The sequence below is a fragment of the Homalodisca vitripennis genome, chromosome 8 (genome assembly GCF_021130785.1).
Source record: "Homalodisca vitripennis isolate AUS2020 chromosome 8, UT_GWSS_2.1, whole genome shotgun sequence".
Classification (NCBI taxonomy): Eukaryota; Metazoa; Arthropoda; class Insecta; order Hemiptera; family Cicadellidae; genus Homalodisca; species Homalodisca vitripennis.
The window spans coordinates 126,370,432-126,392,739 of record NC_060214.1 but is presented as its reverse complement, the minus strand read 5'-3'; the positions used below and the strand labels follow the sequence as shown (position 1 = coordinate 126,392,739).

General features: G+C 32.3%; 1 protein-coding gene across 1 annotated transcript in view; it reads right to left on the bottom strand.

Moving 5' to 3' along the window:
- LOC124368362 (zinc finger protein 16) overlaps positions 1 to 12,918 on the bottom strand; it is a 29,320-nt gene extending 16,402 nt beyond the window's left edge. The window contains 3 exon segments of the mRNA XM_046825645.1: positions 1,539 to 1,699; positions 3,831 to 4,066; positions 12,773 to 12,918. Coding sequence (XP_046681601.1) covers positions 1,539 to 1,699; positions 3,831 to 4,043 — 374 coding nt within the window. The 5' untranslated portion in view covers positions 4,044 to 4,066; positions 12,773 to 12,918.
- Between the last annotated feature and the right edge of the window lie 9,390 nt (positions 12,919 to 22,308).

Here is a 22,308-nt window from a genome sequence, read left to right as displayed (position 1 = left end):
TAGTTGCTTTGATGGATTTGATCAGTTTGATGATGCTCATGTAATAGGAGAGTACTTGCTTTGATGGATTTGATCAGTTTGATGAATGGCATATAATAGGAGAGTAGTAGCTTTAATGGATTTGATCAGTTTGATGTATGGCAAGTAATAGGAGAGCAGTTGTTTTGATGGATTTGATCAGTTAGATGATGGGCATGTAATAGGAAAGAGTAGTTGGTCTTTGATGGTTTTGAGCAGTTTGCTGACCTGCTAAATCTTCATTTTCTGAGCTTAAAAATCCCTGAAATCTTATATTAAAACTTTTGACTCCCAAAATATGTTGTACACAACACATATTTTATCACTTGCAAGTGTAGCTAGAAAATTATAATTGGAACGGAGGATGAACTTGTTGAAATAAAAAAAGGGCCAGAGAGATAACTATAAATTTCACTACACATCTTATCAGCTCACTGTGTTAACCCTCCGAGCGTCGGCCGACTTGTTTTAAGTCGACGGCACCTTTCGCTAAACGTCGCCGTCTTATTTTAAGACGGCGGGCACTTGCCGATCAAATTAATTCGACCCGCGCTATTATTCGCGTAATATTGTTATAAATTACATATACCGAAAGCCTGTGAATTGTTCTTTACATTTAGTGGTCTTTGCATACCTCTTGGTCTGTACCAGATGCTAGTGTAAGTAGTTTATACCAGCTGTTATTTCGGGCGGGACGCGGCTCGCGCGATTGTTCTGTGTGTTGTTGTGAATGTATTATGATATAACATTATGAATATATTCACAGAACCCCATAACCCTGTATATTTATGCGTTCATGACTAAATTTGTTATAATTTGCCTATTATGAAATTGTTGTAGAGGTAATATAACAATAACATGTGGATACTTTTATATTTAAAAAAATATTTTCTAAAATATTTTTTCCCCTTTCTCAGGCTGTTGCAAAAAGAAAGTTTTTTTAAAGATTTTAATTCTTATATAAGCATATTCTGTGATTCTTTCCAAGAAAGATGATGTATAGTACACTATATTTAAACCATTCTTAAGATATTTTATGAATTGTGCAAAAAAGACTACAAAAGTTACAAAAACAGGTGGACGTTTAGGGAAATATGATGGACGCTCGGAGGGTTAAGTTGGACATCTGAAAATTACGGAATACACTCTCATTGTACTTGGTTGCATGATATTTTTTTGATTTTAAAATAATAATAAATGTGTTTATTTTTCTCATTGAAATACAGAATACTACAATATAAAGCTTGAGAAAAATATACCAACCCAAAAAGACATAAATCTTGCACTTGGGTGGGAGTCATCATCAGCTTCTTAAAAAGAACGTTGCTTATAAACCTCTTTTAATTTTAAAAGAGAATTTTATTTTTTTTCTTTAATTAATTCTTAATTAAAACAAATTATATTAATATTGAAACAGCAATCTGGATTTCTGAAAATTGACTTTAAGAAGACAGGAGTTCTTCTATGTAAGAGATTGTATGTAATAAGAAATCAGATTAAATTTAAGTTTAGGAACTTACTCTGTATGGTCCACATTCCAATTATCACTGACCACCTCCTCTTCCACTACCTGAATCTCATAGTAGTCTTGTACTGGGACTGACAGTGTAGAGGATGAATGTTCACTTGCTCTCTCTTCTGCTGGACCCCCCTCACTCGGTCCCCCCTCGTACTCCTCCAACTGTATCAAAGATAAACAAATATTGAAGACAATTATCACTGACCACCTCCTCTTCAACAACCTGAATCTCGTAGTAGTCTTGTACTGGGACAGGACGATGTTGACTGGTTCTCTCTTCTACTGGACCAGCCCTCATTCTTACTCAGAACGAGTTGTGGCTAACGTCGTTCCCAAATTATAATTTATAATTATGCTGTGAAATGGACAATACTTGTTGTTCAAATGATATACGTGAACTATTGGATGATGAAAATATTAATTCTGATGATGAATATGACATATCTGAAAATGAAGTGCATGATAATATTTCTCTGTCAGATTTGTTTTCAGGTAGTCTGAAAGATTATGAACCGGTGGAATCTGAATTGGGTTGTGAACAAATTGATAGTGACAATGACAACAATTCATCATTATCTGATATATCTCTTGCCCAAGGAATTCATCAAACACCAATATGGATATGCATGCGTACTGCCTAAAAAGTAGTATATACTTTACAATTTTATCTAAAAAAAACTGTTTTGTGTTGTAAATAAGTTTATATATGTTATAATTTTTTTGTTCACTTCAATACTATGTATATTTTGTACATTTACAAAATCTTACTATCTCAAGTCATGTGAAAGTTACAGAGTGACTTAGAAAAAAAAACTTATAATATACATTTTTCTATTTCTGTACAAATAAAAAAGCAATACTCTAGTAAGTGCATATTTTTATTATTTTACATTTATCTCTGGTTTCTAACAAAAAAAATTGATGTACAACACTTATTACTTAGCATTTAGGATTTATTTTTTTTTAATATCAGAAAAATATGCTTCACAAAGACATTCTGGGAGAGTCTTATCATCAGTCAAAGAGTTAAACAAACTACTTTACCATTTATACAATTTATTTTTCTTATAGGGAGGGGGTAATATTGTACTAAATTTAAAACCTTTGGAGGAAGGGTATATATGCGAATTTTGTGAACGAATTCAAGCAAAGTAATTGTTGAGGTTTTATAGTTACGTAATGCTTGGTCTAAACCACCTAACCCCTCTCCGTGCCGGTGCATGACACTGCTGAAAACACCACCTTCGCACTAGGGTGTTACATACTTTACGGGCGGCCCCTCAGTCACTAGCTGCCTACTAATGGGGTGAAATTTTAAAATGTAACGTTTGCCAAATAAGGGTTTAACCCATTGCGGATCACTGACGAGCTGGGCTCGTCACGCAGTGGCCGGGCCTAACACTGACGACGAGCTCAGCTCGCAAAAGCGGTCTGCTTTTAAGTTTCCCTCCAAATAGTTCTAGTAATGTCTGATAGATCGGGCGATTGTCTTCACTTGTCAACTAAGAGTGTTTAACAACGGTCTATGTTTAGAGAAACTTTCAAAAGTTGTATAAATATCCTACAGATCGCAGTTGTATGTTGAAGTTGAAAAATCATTTATATGAGTTTACTCTCTGCTTTCTAGCGCTTCTGATTGGGTGTTTTCCTCAGTGTTATTATAATACTTTTGAGGTTAGTGACAACAACTAAACGACGCAGACGTACATGTTGGCGGGTTTAGTCTAGACAATGGCTCGGATGTTGTAATCGCTTCACCCGAGCCGCTTTATTTAGACTGTGATTCAGACATCATCCCTACCACCCCGGAACCTTGCTCGCGTGTTATCGTTCCTACATCACGGATACCCCAGCAGGCCCATGTCTCACCTGAACGAATACCTTCACAGCTGAATTTTCTAGTATACAATAGCAAGCGATTCGATGTGGCGCACCATTGCTGTTCGTTCGGCCACTGACCGTAAATTAATTCTTGCCCGCGCGCCAAAACAATACGATCCGCAATGGGTTAACTCTAACCCTCAGTTGTCACAAAATCCACCTACTTCTTCCAGCAGGGTCAGAAGGACTTTTTAATTTATGTTAGTAAGAATTGAGAACACTAAAAATCATCCACATCCTGCAAAAACTTCTGCAAGAGGTAGTTTTTTTACTTAAAATTACGTTTTAAAAAATTTTAATGTTTCTTATGAAAAACTTAATACTTTACTTTGTATTTATATTTATATTATATTCAGATCTTAACACTGTAAAACATTATTGATGGTGGATGTAAATATCTTAAGTGGTCTACCTGCGAGTACGGCTGGAAGGAGGTGAGTTGCTGGTACGAGGGTTTGTAAAGATCTGCGATACTAGTGGCTGTGTCGTAGCTGCCATTGTTGACACTGATGAAACCAACAGGCTCTGGTTCCATCTTCATCGGCTGCAGGACAACACAATCATTGCTGACTCCACAGATCAGCTCACTCTCCTCTACACCGGTGTTCTTTACCACCACTGCCATACTGATCTGCTGCTTCACACTTCCTGTCAAGGGTGTACATAGAAGATTGGTAATTGCTATTATCACTCTGTAGCCTCAGATACAAGGCCTAACTAGAAAATAGAAATTGGTGGTGCCGTAGGACAAACGGAATAAGGCTGAATATCCTACAGTCGGTCACGTGATTCCCCCTCCCACCCCTCCTCGTGTTCGTCTGCTCCTGTACTTACTACACCTGTAGCTGATCATTTTCCGTAACTGTAGTCAGGACTAATGTAGTAATTCTAATTATCGGTAATGTAGTTGAACTAGATTACTGGGGAAATATTTTCAATGTTACCATCAGTGTTTGATGACGATGGTCTGCCAATGCGTGTGTTGTCACTTGCTTTACTGACCGAAAGATATTCACCCTTATTGTGTTTATTCTGTGGCTCCGCCTATACTGATCCGGTTATTTTCTAGCCAAACCTTGTATGTACTTGTGTTTTACTGAAATACACCTAGTTAGTTAAATAAACAAGAGAGGGGTATGCCATACAAATAGCTGCAAATAGGTCACTGTAAAGTTGTGTTCAGTGTGTTAACACAAGAAATAAATAAACAATAGACCAAGTGTTGGTGAAGAAATTTACCAAATCGCATTAAAAGAATCTTTCAATTGAGTCTTTCGAATCAACCAGAGATAAACTACTTTTCAAATATTTCCTTTAGCAGCTTCATAATTGGGAGATAACTTAAAAAACCTAACTTGCAGGTACTTATGACTAGAGATTGTTGTTATTTTGAAGACTTGAAGAAAAATGTCTAGAATTAAAGATAAATTTTTAACGTCAGCCAAAGTTAGTAACACATATCATTTTAATCATCCGAAGTGAGAACCCATTGGCTGTGATCATTGTTAAAGTCCCCAACATAGATGGTAGTGTTGAGGTCCTGTCGTACATACATTGCTATCCCATAAATCCTATGTCCAATAGCTGCCACAAGCCTGAATCCAGGAATATTGTCTCCTGCACTTCTCTAGCTGTGTACGACACAAATTTCTTGGAGAGCAAGGATATCGACCTTAAATTCTGAAATTATTTAACTCAAGTATCCAGACTTGGAGCTGATCATACTTTCTGTGTTGAAATGTCCATAGATTCAGGACAAATCTCATATTACTGAAGTCAATTTGGCCCTTGAAAGAGAAGATTGTTTTGGTTGTGGTAACTGATTTAGCTCAGAGATCACCAATTTTGGGAGTGCAGCTACCACTTAGTGAAGTAGTTAGCCGCTTGCACGAAGCCAACATTGCCCAAGATACACCTGAAAACTTTATTTTATTTAGCATTTATCTTATCATTCAGTAGTCTTTGAGGACGCTCCTTTGTGTCCCCACCAATTGTAGGTTAGTAAATTGAAAAAGATACCTTTCTCATATTGTTTGTCATTAATAGCTCAATGGTTGCACACGTAGGTAACCAATCCGAATTTTGAGTGATTATAAACTCAGTGTATTATGAGATACACTACAAAGTAATTTAGTTCAAGTTCACACATTATTTATCACAAACATGAACAACTAATGCACATGTACTGCTTGTACAGTAAACAAACTGCAATGTTATATGAGATAAAAATGCTCATCAGATTTTGGTAATGTTATCTACATGTGCTTAACAAGACCAGAATAACAATCAATTCCTTTCAAAGATCCCTTTCTTGCATTATTACTAAATCAAATAAGATCATTCCTGACCACTATTTGTAAATTTTAAAATACTCTCTTTGCAAAGTCTTTACATATATAGGGTATTGAAAATATATTTTATAAAAATCTCCAACCCAGCTCTCCACACAATATTAGATATACTCGTAATTTCAGAAGTTTGCTTTTTCCAGTTCCAAAGGCTAATTTAACTGTTTTTAAACCTTATTCACTTTTAATGCTCTAAGATTGTTTAATTTTATTTCCATTAAATAGAACATCTAGCACTATTAAATCATCAGTGTTTTAAAATGTAATTGTTTGCATTGGATGATTGCAAGTGCATTTTAAACATTTTTTAAGGAAATAATGCAGTCTAGTGTGTCGTTTAGTTATTTTTATTACTTTTCATAGCTTTTTCCAATTAGTCTTTTATTGTCAACATCCATGACTTATATTATAGATTTTTTATAAATATATTATTTATATAGTGGTTAAATCCTTCTGAAATTTTTTTACTGTGTTAGTTTTATGTAATGTCCATCCTTCACCAGACTTTTGCCTACTGGATATTTCGATTTGTTTCACAATAATTGGGTTTTATTGTGTTCTCAAGTTCTTCTTTATTTTTAAGCTCCTTGTTTGTTTGAAGATTATATTATTATTTATAAGTTTATAAATATTTCAAAATAGATAATTTTATATTGTTTGATTTATTTGATTTGTATCAATCTCTTGAGAATTATTTTATGCAGCAAAATAAAATATTTTTTAAATTAAAATATAAAAATAAACATGCCCACATTAACTTGAGACAAATCAACTTAATGTTTAGTTTGCCATTTCATCATTAAACAGAATTTCACTCATCAATGAACATAATAGGTCAGGTCCCTGAGATAAATCGTCAACAGCCCTTGTCAAGAATAGGTGCTCAGCAACTGACTGTTACAAGACCTACAGATAAAATGTTAGCGATTGAAATAAAGAAATTTTTAAGTTTCAACTACTTCATTAGGGTATCTTGAACAATTGCTATCCAATTCTATTTTACAGCAAGTATAAGTTTTTACTCATTCACAAACTTTCTCACAACAGATCATTCAGCTTTAACTTTAACTATCATATCTTTAACTTTAACCATCATATCTTTAACTTTAACTATCATATCTTTAACTTTAACGATCATATCTTTAACTTTAACGATCATATCTTTAACTTTAACTATCATATCTTTAACTTTAACGATCATATCTTTAACTATCATATCTTTAACTTTAACTATCATATCTTTAACTTTAACTATCATATCAATGTCAAAGTTTTCTCTTAGACTGTTCACTTAGTTTTTTTTTTTTTTTTTTAATTCAAGTGTAATTCATAACATACTGTACCTTACTGAAGATGAAGTCTTATAATACTTTATTACACCAAGAACAGGTTTTTATTAATTTTTCACTACATTACATCAAACAAAAACACAATTTCTGAAAACTAACAAGTTTAATTACACCAAAAACTGACCTATCGCAAACATTTTGTGAAGCACCAATCACAGCTGTGGAACTTGCCTTGCCTTTTCTCAAACTTTCCATCACTTCACCCTACAGCCCTTATTCACTTGCCCATTCAGTTTCAATGCTCTCCTACAGCTGTTTCAGCTATATAACTCATTAACTGCCCTTAGTGTCTTTCTAAAACGCCAAGCCGATTTTTCCCCACTCTTACAAGTTTCTTTTTAAAATATGTAAAAAGGAATGTTTTACTGCAAACCTAATTGTATTTGGTATAATTTTGTTTTCAATGAACAGTATAATACAATAATAATAAGTAACTAGAGTACATATTTAAATTTGAATTTTGTATGGTGAGTGGGGAATTTTGTTGTTATTTGCATGTATAAAAGAAGGAGTGTACCTGGAAAATATAGTTCAGTATATGAATTTCAAATTCCAAGACAGCCTATAAGGCCACAAATTTAGTCTAGTTTCATAAAATGTATAGGTCTTTGGGTAAATAAATTGGTTTTAGCGCAAAAATTGAAAGTAGTACAAGAAGCGTAGGTTTTGTGATCAAGAACATACTAATTTGTAAAAATGTTTATAAATTGTAAACCTAACTGTATTTGGTATCGTTTTTATTTACAATAAACTAGAGAACACTACAATTATAAATATTGTAAGAAAACCTAAGGTTTTTATTTTTTATAGTTAGTATAAATCAAAATTTTTATTAATACGGTTTTAAAAAATAGGATAAAACCTATCCTATAATGGATAACGGTAACTGTAACGGTTTTATGAGGTAACGGTTTTTGTTACCTCATAAAAAACAGTTATTCTAACAATGTTTTGTAAAAATGTTATAATAACACACACACACACACATGCGCGTTTTATATATTATATATATATATATATATATATATATATATTAATATTTTGTTATAAAACTATTATAAAACACTTATAAAAACAAAAAGTAGGTGACACAATTTTTTCTGCACAGACAAAAATAGCAACATCACTCAAAATTACTCCGCTGTCATATAACAATAAAAAATAACAGTACTGTGTTTGGCAGCTCTTTACATTTCCAATGGTATATGAATCACATTGATACTTGATTGTTTACGTATTATAACAAATGGGATTAAGCGAGCAGGTAGCCCTGTGGTCCTAAACATCAGATATCCGATTATTGATGTTTAGGGAAAGAAAATAAACAACGGATATCCGTTGAATAGCAGTCGGAAGGTTAAAAAAATAAAATTATTAAGTTATATTTCAATCAATGAAATTCGTGATTGAAATTTATTAAGAATGGGAATACAACAACAACAAAATTAATAATTTGCAAGTTTAATTATGTATATATTGTTCTCTTAATAAACATATTTTCTTTCTATCTATACAAGCTTTGTAATAAAATCCTCAATTGGTTCACTTCCAATATTCAATATAATGCATGTTCTAGTTTTTCAATATGGGCAACATCTGATTTATTTTGTATGCCTGCAAACATTTGTTTGAAATAATGTGCCCAATTGCCATGAAACTATATTAAATGATAGAGAATACAAGCTTCATGAGAAATTAGTTTTAAGATCTATGAAATTATAAAATTAAATTTCCACATATATATGTGGAAATTTAATACACACATATATACAAATACACACATATACACAAATAATATATACATATATTTAATACACATATATTTTCTTTGTGATATTGTACAAAATTTATATAAATTTTGTACAATATCACAAAGAATGGAGAAAAAGCTACATAACATGCTTGAACAAAAACTTAGCCATTTTTAACATAAGACCTTTTAATGGTATTTGTTACAAACAAATTTACCTTTGTAATGCATATTTTGAAAATGTACTAATTTTTAAGCATCATACTTACAGTACTTAAATCTGTTGTACCAATATGTATATTATCTTTCTTATTGTTTATTAACCCTTTCAATGTTGCTGTCATTTCCCCGAGTCATATGCATAGATTGTCCGACCATTTCTCACAGCTTTGCAAGCATCTTGGAAAAAACTATATAAAAAAAGCTAACCAACAAAATGTTATAACTTCTTTTTTGGTTTGTTAGTAATTAAATGAGGATTTTGAAACATGTATCAGTTTTATTCTATTCTTATTCATGTAAAAATTTGTCATAAACAAAAATGAAAAACTATTTTCTTTTTCAATTTTAAGTTTGACGTAAATTTCAGTATAAACAGTACTTTATATAATGTATTTTTTCAATTACAGGACATGAAAGAGCAACTAAAACTAAATAAAAATCATATATAATACATTATTTTACCTTATAATGTAACATGGTATCGCAATGCAACAAAAAGCCATTTTGTGCAAACATAAGTTCAGAAATAACTGTCCTATATTACTTACAGATAAAAATTTATCTAAACCTATACTACACTATACAAAATAAAAAGTAATAAATAAAATAATAAGTTTACGTACTCTAACTTTTAGTTCTTCAACATTTTCTTTTTTTTTTATTTTAAAATTGCAACATGTTTTTTATGTACACAAAAACTATTTACACCAGTCCTACACCATCCCTTTCTCACATTTAACACAAGTTTTGTGTAATCTGTGCTGCACTCCTTGCAGAGGCACTGAATTTTTCCAGGTAGCTGTCACTTACAGAAGACTATCCTTGGTTAATCCTCAGAAGGAGAACATTGTTTTTCTTGTCAATCCACTCTTTTCCAATTTAAGAAATAATTGTTTGAATATAGTTCAGACGGTACATAGGTTTTTCATTACAGGAATTAGAAATAACTCCTGGGTCTCTCTTGACTGCCTTATAATAATTGGTCAAAATAAGTAGCACATTTTTGAGACTTCATATCCCTGTGTCCACAGAGAAGAATAAAAGCTTTTTAAAACATTGTTGTAATACCAACAGCAATCTCGCTTTTGTTAACTGTAAACCCTATCGGTTTATTATTAATATCATACTTCTTAAAACCATACAATGTATTGTTAGTTGGTCTTTTTACCCTGAGACAATAATATATCATTGACAGTCCCTTATTTAGCTGTGTATAAACTGTTGCTTTATATGGCTATGTCAAACAACTTAACATATCAAAACATCCACCAATATAACACAAGGGGAGCAAACAATATTGTAACCAAAAAACTGACTTCCAAACAATATGCATTAGCAACATTATCTCTTGGACCAAAATTATGGAATGCACTGCCAAATAGATTAAGATCACTGCCATTTGGTATTTTCAAAAGAAAAATTGGCTTTTCCTTTTGAAACACCCATTTTATGAAGTGGATAGTTTTTTATGATTAATCATGAATTAAACAATTATTGTTGATTTTAGGAAGTTCTTTTATCTGCGCTGTAATTAGTTTTTAATTAATTAATTAATTTGTTTTAATTGATTTTTTATTTATTCAATGTATTGCTTTTTTTAAAGATCTGGATAAACTGGAGGATTGCACTGCTCTTAACATAGAAGTGTACACTGATGTATTTTCAATGGGACAATGTATGTAATATTTACCAGTAATAAATGAGTACCCCATTGAGTATCATTATTTGGTTCTAAAAGGATTGAAATTGTCCATAGAATCCATTAAGAATGACATTTAAAATAGAGTGGTACCGCTGAGCTTAAGATTTAAAATTTTTACCGATTACATTGAATATTTAGTGTAATATCTTATGTATATCATATGAAAACATATCATAACCTTTTAAAAGATTGTTATAAAGAGGTCTCTCATGGTCTTGCCTCATTGCAATTGTGCACCTGATTGATGAGACAATGAGAATACCTCTTCATCCAGATTACACTGGATAGCTGCTGGGTAACCGGACTCAGCTTCTTCGTAGCCTAAGTGTCTCTGATGTCGAAACAGTGAACTCCAGATTCCAGGAGTCATTTTGTACCAGTCAAATTTCAGATGCTGCATTAAACAGTAGCTTTTAAAAGTCAATGTTCACACTATGTACTTATAATGCTCATCTTTGGCAAATTCTTTATCTATCTCTAATAAATAACAGTTTGAGATCGTTTAGACAAGACAAGAAAAACGGTTCATAATCCTTTTTTTCGCTCCTTGTTTTATTAGCCTAGATTGAATATGTAAAATATTCAAATAGTCTTCTGCCAATTAACTCCGTTACGGTAATATGAGTAAATGAAACTGTTAAGACATCTGTCCTACAAAATTGTTGGCTTTTAAATCTAAAATTACTGATTTTTTTCAATGTGTTTAGAATTGTGATATTTAGTCTCAAAAAAGTGATAAGTTGCAGCTCGAGATAGCAACATTGATCACTGGATGCACAATGTTTCTTTGTTGTCTGATGATAACAAGTAAGATTAAGCATAGAAAATTAACTAGCCTATATAGATTAGTAAAATAATTATAAATTTATTGTGAGTTTCATTACGAGTATTATATTGAAATAAACCTTAGGATCTGACAAAAATAAGCTAAAATATTGAAGCTTAACTAAACATCATTGATTTTATACATGCTTTGTTAATAAAGTAGCACCATGGAAGGTGCTGTGTATTCTAAAATAACTGTGTCACAGGGTTAAAAAACCAACACTCGGACTGCAATGTTTATAAATTTCTTCCGGACAGCTTTTCTGATAAAAGATATGCCATTTATCTTGTAAAAATGTAAAATCATTTTTATGTGAGGAATGCCTTTTAGATTAGTTTATTTCTGTAAAAAGACAATATTATAGGCCTATTATTTAGACATTCAGCTCAAAATGTATTTTTAACGACTCAGATAATTTTGTTGTAACCTATTGTGACATTTGCTTAAGTATTTTATTCAAAGGCAATAAAAATTCTTATATATTGTACCTTTCAGTAATTTTCTTTACTCATGGCCTTGACACTACTTAGGCCTAGTTGAGTTAGATTTTGTTTATTTTAAACACTATTGATACATTTTCAATTGCTCTTTTAACAATCAAGCCAAAATTACTATATTAATATCAGTTTTTCACTGTAATTAAGCTAGAGCTGTATGTGTTACATGTACCAAGTATATAAGGCCTTACTTAATCATATCAATCCCTATTTCAATGACTATAGTTGTTAATATGTTACATCAATAAATGTATGTGAGTTTGAAGATAAAAGGGAAAATTGTTAGAAAAATACTAATATAATGGATAAAATTCAATATTATTATGTTTTTAGAGAAGAATGGGCCTGTAAAGCCTACCTCTATAGCTGATCCATCTCCATTGTGGTTAGGATGCTTTGAGTTGACAAAGGCCACTTTAAGATGTAATCACATTTTCCAAGACAAATTTGGCTCAGTTAGAAAAGATTAAAACGTAAATTAGTAGCAAAAATTTTAGAAATTCTATATTAGAAACTGTTCATGATTATTTTACAGTTTTTTACGTTTAGCCATAACCTCATTAAATGTAGAGGGCTCCGAGATGTAATGGCGCTTGCATCACACATATTTCAGAGTAAAAGTTACAGTTGAGTATTTACTAATGTTTGCTTCACACTTACCTGTAAATTAAGTTGAAATCATTTTAATAACTTCATTTCAGCACTACATCTTGAAAACAAATAAATAAACATAACCCAAATTATCAAGAAACGCACTTGATGTTTTTCATCAACTACACAATACAAGCCTGCAAAGTTGTTCAATAATCGATTGTTGATGTTTGAAGCCCTTTGATGATAAACCTGTATTTGTTTTCCTTTTTTTTCTCAAAAAAATTATAACTATTCTCAAGAAAAATCTAATTTGTATTTGAAAACAGGTATTGTATTTTTAATGATATGTCTAAAAAATGGATGTGTTTGCACGAATATTTTCAACAAAGCAATGTTATATATTTTTCAAAAACAATTCTAGTATTATTTATAATGGCCTAGCTTACAGTTTTTAAGATTCAAAACACGTCAAAATTCAATGATAAATAAGTATGAAAAATATTTGTAACTAAATTGTTATAGTAAAGCATAATATAACATTTCGACTATCGATAGCTTCCAATCGAGATTGGATAAATTTGTATGTATACATTGACATTTTTCATAAGTGCCAACAATACAAAGGTCAGGTTTAATACTTTATTTTATTTATTTTTGTTTAGACTATTGAAAATTAGTAACTCTAGCCTGAGAATAGCGTATTAATTAATATTAATGAATTTTAAGATATCTTTATAACATCTAATGATAATTGATAATTATTTTGCCGCCAAATAAAGTATTAATCAAAGCCACTAGGATTATTAGCTGCTTCGATGTTTACACGCATACTACATAAAGAATAATAATTTTAAAATAATGTGTAGCAATAATGGATAAAAATGACAGTGAGTTACAAGTACTATTTTTTATATGGTTAAATATTCTCTTATACATAAAATATCTAGCAAATAAATACCCTTGCCCGTATTGATTTAAGGTTTATTTAGTCAGTGATATAATAAAGATAACTTAATGGTATCGTTTCAATATACCTTTGTATGAATGCCTACATAGTCTTGCCGTCAATCAGCATAAGTTTTAGTATTTGGTAACTAAAGAAGAATATATTTTTCAGTCCTAAAAACGTATTTATTATTGTAACAATTACGGATCACAAGTGTTCGTAATCCTGTTATCCCTTCAAATCATCCATTCTCAATATTAAACACACATGATAAACTGATTTGTATTTTATAAGTAAGTGTTACATAAATTAAGGAATCATTAATATTTATGTAAGTTAGTTACCACTCAAAGTAAAACTTTATTTTAAAATGTGGTGTCAATACTGCGTTAACAAACATTTGAAAATAAACCTTCCCAGAGAAATGATATATATTACAGTGAAGCAAAATAATAAGAATAGGTAAATACATAAATACGAAAATTCAGAACTAACAGAGTATTCAGGGGAACTGGGTTCATATCAAACTAACAAAGAAACACAATAGAGCCTCTTGTACTAATAGCTTGAATGTTCTACTGTTATAGAAATTTAATTTAAAAATCTAATAAGAACAAATATATACATGTATGTGTTTCACTTAGGACATGAAGATGAGGAAATCATCCATTGCACTTAGTCCTAAAGAACCTTTGTGTTGCTTCTGTAGTGACATGAGCTTAATATGGCCACTATCTTAGTCATGCCATCTTAGAAGGAGAAGCTAGTTTCAGCATCTTCAAAGAATCATCAACTCATCAATTATCAATTCATTGTTAAGAATCATCAATCAAAGAAACAAACTTTCCTCACGATTAGGCTTTAAAAATCCTTTAACACTGAGTGGGTCCCCCCCACTCCAACAGCACCCTCCTAAATATACTGACCTAATTGACCCTTTTACCCAATATCTCACAATTCTGGTTAGTGATGCAGCTACAGTACTCCTGCACATCCACTGAGCTTTTAGTCCAACACATCAGTTTAACAGGGGTTATCTGTTAGAAGTGAATCTTTCTAGGCAATAATAATAAAAGAAAATGCTGATTTAGATTTGTACGTATTTTTTACTTTCACCAACTCTAAGAATGGAAAGAATTGTTCAGCGATTGTATAAAGCAATAAATTGTACTTATGCTTTGAGTCGTAATACTTTTATCTGATTGGTCTTAGTTTTCTCATAACTTTAATAACTATATCAGAACCTCTTTCCTTTTCTTATCATTTTAACACATTAATTAGCATGCATAAATGTGTGGATATATCATCAATGTTCTACTTAAATCAATTACCTGGTTAAATACAGGTATATTTTATTGTTAAATGCTTGTCCTGTAATTTTTATTAGACCTTTAGTACAGAGATATGGGTGTCCTTAGCGAGGACCCCAATGATACATGTTTGTATAGAAGAACAGGGAATATGTTATCAAACTAACCTCCTAATCTCAACCCTCCTCTTACAAGATGATGAGTTTGGTCCCCGCCCCCATCCTAAGTGAAATCCTGAATAAACCACTGGCAGAGGGAGTGAGGATTTTTAAAATTTCCAAAAGATCTGAATGTAAAGACACAGTGTCATAGAAGGTGAACAAATAGGGTATGTGATTTGCCCATTAAGAATTCTAGATATCCCTCATAAGTATTTGTATGGATTGATGTGTCTATACATTATACTATAGTTACTTGTTATATATTATTTAATTGTTACATAGTATTTGTACATTATTGTTTTTATTTTATGGTATTTATTATTTGTTATGTTATATTTATTTTAGATATTTAGTATAATAGGTTATTCATATAATATATTTCACAAATTTATATGTAGTGATTATTTTGTTAAGTTTAAAAAGTCACTCACCAGTATTAAAAATATTGTCTTCAGGTACCATGGATATGGGATTGCAATATATGAATGTGCAACAATTCAGTAGATATTGCCTCTTCCTTACGGAAGGCAATATTGTATGGATATAAAATTTAATGACATTAATATGTACATTCACCAAAGATTGATATAACTTGATGGGAAGTCATTGTCATTGTTTTAGTTTAACATTTTTATTTGTACTGTTTTTAATTTATAATGTTTATTTGTTCATTGCTTTAGTTATATTATTTTATTGTTAATTAATCATAGTTTATTCTTGTTATAGACCTTTTCTACTTTACAGTTTATTTCTTGTTATAGGCCTTTTATACTTCTTAGTTTATAGAATTAATGAAATTATTATTACTATTTAAATGTTATTGTTAATTATTTTAGTTAATTTTATTGTTATAGGCCTTTTCTGCTTCAAAATTTATAAAATTATAAACTTTGTTATTATTATATTAATGTTACTGTTACTTTTATGAGTATTTTTAATAGTTAATTTACCGCTATAGACCATCGTAGTACATAGTTCTAGAATTGTTATTATTTAGAAAGGCAAATATATAGTTTATTATTTATTGTTGTCAAATGCTGCTTTCTGCTCACAATTTTTGTATATAATGATTAGCTGAAAATAGTGTAATATTTATGAAATTGAATTTTCTCTTTTTTCTATTGGCTGAAAAATTAGTGGTGGTGGAAGATAGAAATGGACGACTGCAAAATGTTTCAAAACTTGTACTTTTCCCACACGGTGGGGGGGGGGGGATCTGTGATTGGTAAGTACTCATCAGTACTACATACAGTGTACTTAAATAACTACTTACTTTTTCCCTAAGCCTCTACTATATTGTAATCAGTAGATGAAAGAGTTTATGAAAATGAACCATCATGATCTCTACTTTACAAAGGTAATGTGTCATTACTGGATTACGATGAACTGATAATCTATTGTGGTAGATAGAACAAAACCTTGAAAAAAGCTACCTTCATGGAATAGAATTTGTGCTAACTCGGTGGAATTTGTTGCTTTGTGGTGTAAAGTCTCGTAACTGGTCTTGACATGTAACATATGCTTATTTCTACATTTACAGAAATTTATGAATTCTATTTATGAAACTTCCTTTAAAGTTCTTGTATCAAACGTCTTACATGTTCTTACAATTTTTACCACTATATTGCAGATACACTCACTCTTGATTATTTGTCCTGTATTTCTACATAACATTTTGTGAATAATTTAATATAGTAAATAGCTATGTAGTTAGACGATGTTTAATAATGCCATATTATTACACAGTTTAGGTTGACTGAACAATACGTATCATGCAATATTATTATTATTCATTAATAAAATATATACGATCACATGTTGATTCTATTACTTTGTAGACCTATTTAAAGGCACATATTTTTAACAGATATTCACATTTACACCCAATGTCCCACTAACATTTGTTTAGGGTGATATGTAATATTACCGAGAACACTTTCAATGAATTTTGAAATTATTGCTCTCTCTCAAAAAATGGGAGTTAGGGGGCATCTAAAATATTTGAAATATAATAACTTGAGAGTTACCGCAAATTACAAGTTTTAATAGGAAAATACCGACACAAGCAAACCTGATTTCTGACCACTATATCTGTGGGATCCGTTTGAACAAAATCAAATTCTAACTACGATTGGTGTTATGTTTGATGCAGTAAACTTAGAAATCTCAAATTTTCACCATTCTTCACCAAGGCCTTGTAAATGAAGTGTCACAATTTCTTTATTAACATATTCTTTGAGAACAGTTACACGTCAAATGGTCAATAAATAAAATTATAATAAATTGCAGCAATTCACTGGAGCAAGTCCATAAACTCATCCTCTGAGTAGAACGGCCGTTCCAGAAGCCATGCTGTGAGTTGCCTCTTGAAGTTTTTTGGCTGTTCTCTCTTGAGGTGCTCTGGAAGGTTGTTGTAATAGAGGGCACCTTTGTAAGATGGTTTTTGCTCGAACAGGCTCAGGCGATGCTGTGGGATGGTGAAGTTTGCTGCGTGTCTGGTGTTGTGCTGATGTAGGTCTCGGTGTCTTGGCTGTGTTGTTGTAATTGTGTGAATGATGACTTCCCTTATATAAAGTGATACTATTGTGAGTATTTTTAGGTCCTTAAATGACTCCCTGCAGCTGTCCCTGTAGTTTAAGTTGGCTAGGCATCTAATTGTTCTTTTTTGCTTTACAAGTAATTTATCTAAAATGCCCTTTGACGCCCCTCCCCATGCTGCAATACCATATCTGAGGTGCGATTCAAAAAGGGCATAGTAAGCAACTCTGGCCACGTCTGGACTGCATACTTGCTTAATTCTTCTTATGGTGTACAGGCTAGTGGATAATTTCTTGTTAAGCTGATCGACGTGGGGTTTCCAGGATAGTTTGGAGTCAATTATGATGCCTAGGTATTTTGTAGAGGTTTGTGTCTGTAGTCCGGGTAGTGATACATTTGTGTTGTTGCGCTTAGTGGTGAATGTCATTTGTACGGTTTTGTTCTCATTTAGGACCAGATCATTGGAGGAGCAGTAGAGTTTTGTTCTGTGGAAGTGCATGCTGGTTGTTAGTTCTAGCCTTTCTGTTGTTCTGTCGGTGAGGGTGAGTACTGTGTCGTCAGCATACATTATATTGTGGCCTGCTTCACCTATCCATCCAGGCAGGTCATTAACAAAGAGGATGAATAGGACCGGCCCCAGTACTGACCCCTGCGGCACTCCTCTTCTTATACCGGTGGCTTTGGAAAGTGTCTTGTGTTTGGTGTTGTCCTTTGTGTAGGCTATTTCCACATGCTGTGTCCTATAGGAAAGGTAGCTCTTGAACCATTCCGCCGCCATTCCTCGTACACCCAGCCCTTGTAGTTTGGAGATAAGTTGTTCATGGTTCAGGCAGTCGAACGCCTTACTGAAGTCGAGGAAGAGGCTTGTGGCAGTGCATCCTTCTTCAAGTTGGTCTAAGATATATTCAGTAAGTTGGATTATGGCAGTGGTTGTTTATCTGCCTTTGCAGAAACCATGTTGCTGATTGTTGAGGAGGTTATGTTGTTGTAGATGGTGTATGAGGTGGGTGAGCGCTATTTTTTCTATTATTTTCGAGAATGTTGAAATTAAGGATATTGGCCTGTAACTGTTTCTTTCTGTGGTTGGTCCACTTTTATATTTCGGGTAGAGCCTGTCACACAATTCGGTTACAGCTAAAGGGTAAAAATTTTGATAAATAACTTTTTTGTCCTTTGGAGTAATCCAAAAAGGTTTTTCTGTGTACAATATATTTCAAATACATCATAATAAGCTAAGATAATTAATTATTTACATTTATAAAATGCAGTCACTTTTAAAATGCATTTTCTAACTAAAATTGTTCATTTTTCTCTTTGTAACTTTATTATATACCCATAAAAACTTTTACGCTTCAAACATTTGCAATCTAGCATTTTTAGTAAACCATGAAATGAACAACACTAAAAGGTTCAAACAATACAGATATTTTTTATAAATAAAATGAAAATATTTGCAAAATGGGGGAAATGGCTGGCTGAACTAGCACAATTTGAGGTATCACTCAATTTATTCACAACATTTATACATTTTTAGTTAACCCACATCCCCCATTTTGTTGGGAGGGACAAGTAACATTAAAATTCACCATTAATGTCAGTACAGCCAATTTTATAAAAAGTACAAGGAAGTCTTATCCACAAAGTCTTAATTAGATTTTTCATTGTTTTTATTAAAGATGTGAGTGTTTGAATAAGAACACTGTAATTTTGGTTATTTCAATCACTAGTGTGAAGCATTAGCCAGCCCAATGGGCTTATGGAGGGCTAAACATCAACGTTTTTATATTTACACATTGTGTTTTACGGTTACATGCATCATTATGACTCGCAGGATGTAGATAGAGACAAAATGTGAATAATTATTTTAATATCAGTTTTTTTTTTAAATAGTACATTTGAATAGTACTAAGACTTAAACAAATAACTTAACAAAACTAAAGTCACACACTACACTAAAGAAAACTACATTCTGCACAACACATCAGTTTTGTGACAGAAACAAAACTTGTAAAAAAAACACCATTATGCTAACTGTGTATGGATCCATACGTTCTTAAAATATGAAATTTCAAAATATTATGTCTGCCCTGGTAAAGGTATTTCATTCTCTTACAACAGTAAAACTGAGATCAGCCTGAACTAAGCAAAAGTACAAAATACGTTTCCCCCAATTCGATATCAAACAAATATTGTCAACTTTGTGCTCATATATATAAATGAATGTCCTTTATGGAATTGCAAAATATTACACAGACCATTATGAAAATTTGTATGTATTTGTATTTTTCCATGTAGAAGGTTTATATGGATGCAGTCAAAGCGCTAAAGACCAACAAAGCTCCTGGGAAGGATGAAATAACAGCAGAATTCTTGAAGAAAGGAGGAGCAAATAATAGTGGAAAATCTATGGAGACTAATACTTCGTATTTGGGAGAAAGAAGAAATGCCAGCTGAATGGCAAGAAGCAATAATAATACCCATACACAAGAAGGGTGAAAAAGAAGAGTGTGGTAACTACAGAGGCATCTCACTAATCAGCATCCCATATAAAGTTTTATCCAAAATTGTTTTAAACCGACTTGAACATTATACAAATGAAATAATCAGGGAATAACAGGCAGGGTTCATAAAGGGCAGATCAACCACAAATCAGATTTTCATTTTCAAAGAAATATTAGCTAAATACTGGGAATATAATAAAGAATGTTTTGCCATATTTATTGACTTTCAAAAAGCAAACAATAGCATAATCAGAAAGGAGTTGTGGACACAACTAGATAAATTTGGCATCCCGAGAAACTTAATAAACTTAGTTAAGATGAGTGTCACAGAGTCAAGAGGCTCAGTAGGAATTAATGGTCGGGACTGTGTACCTTTTGGGATAAACTCAGGAGTCAGGCAAGGAGATGGTCTTTCTCCAATTTTATTTAATATTGCCATAGAAGAAGCACTTCAGAGTGTAGCAGAGAGGGATTTAGGAGTGGAAGTGGGAGCTAAACTAAACATCCTAACTTTTGCAGATGATGTTGTCATATTTGCAGAAAATGTAGATGATTTGAGGTCACTAACTAGACTATTTATGAGTGAGGCAGAGAAAGTGGGGTTGAAGACGAATGATGCAAAAACTAAATATATGCACTTTAGAAGGAATCAAAATCAAAGAGGATGACCCCTACAAATTGATGGGCATGTTTTCGAACAAGTGGAGAACTTTAAGTACCTTGGGGTCACAATATCAAATAAAAACACAGATGAACCAGAGATACAAAATAGGATCAACTCAGCAAATAGATGTGCATATGCATGCAATAGGGTACTTTCAACCAAATCTCTCTCTCACAAAACTAAAACTAGAATATACAAAACAATTATATGTCCAGTGCTTTTGTACGGATCCGAAACATGGAGGTTAAATAAGAAGGATGAGAAAAAGCTTCTAGTTTTCGAGAATAGAATTTTACGTAAAATTTATGGGCCATCATATGAACAAGGGGTATGGAGAAGAAAACATAATAGAGAAATCAGGGAGCTCTACAATAGTACGGATGTAATAGGAGAAATAAAGTGCAGAAGACTCCGTTGGGCAGGCCATGTTTTGAGAAGAGAAGAGGAATGCAAACTGAGGAGGGTAATGTACGGTAACCCAGAAGGAAGACGGCCCCGTGGGAGATCGAAACTGAGATGGTGGAACCAGGTGAAGGCTGATATGGAGAAGGTGGGCGCTTCAGAGGAAGATGCAGAGGACCGTTCAAGATGGAGGAGCTTTGTTGGTGCGGCTAAATATCACCTCCGATATAAATGGCCCTGGGAGTAGTAGTAGTAGAAGGTTTATATGCTATGCCCATTGATGTAACTCACCACCAAGCGGCGCTGCAAAAGATAAAAGGTTTCAAAGCGCCTGCACACTATAAACTGCAATTACGAGACAGTTACGTATATTACATAGCCAAACACTATTTGAAGGTGCTAAGTTATTATGTATATTTGTCTTTAAGATACATTTCTGATTGAACTTAAAGTTTGAGTTTTAGACCACTTTATAATAAAGTACATGTACGTGCACAATGGCTATAAACATAAACATATTTTCTTGATCGTGGCAACAAGGCAAACTCTACATCGGCGTTGTAAATATAATTCAATTAAACCAGAAGTTCACATACACGGGCAAAGCTTACGAAAAGCGTGCAAAGCCGCGGGAAAAAGCTAGTGTTTGTTAAGAATCAGTGTCATACACATTAATTTGGGAAAATAGCTTAAAATTCACATTATTTCCGATCATTATTTTTCTTACTCTTAAGTCTTTGACTTGATTTAAATATTACCTGTTAGTTTTATTATTGCACAGCTGAAGTTAGAATATAATGGAATAAACTTTTTATCTGTAGTTTATTTTGTTTGAGAAAACAACGGCATCATATTATATTCATACATTTTACTAAAGTTTTATGTATGATCTGGGAGATAGTTATGCTGTCTGCTGCCAATATAGTCAGGTTCATTCTCAAAAAGTGTCATGGCACAAAGTGACATTCTTATCTTGTCGAGCACGAGCTTACCTGATTGTTACCAATTATCTCTACTCAAACATTATTATATTGCTTGAATAGTATCAGCTCCATGGTAGGGAGACTCTGTCAAACCACA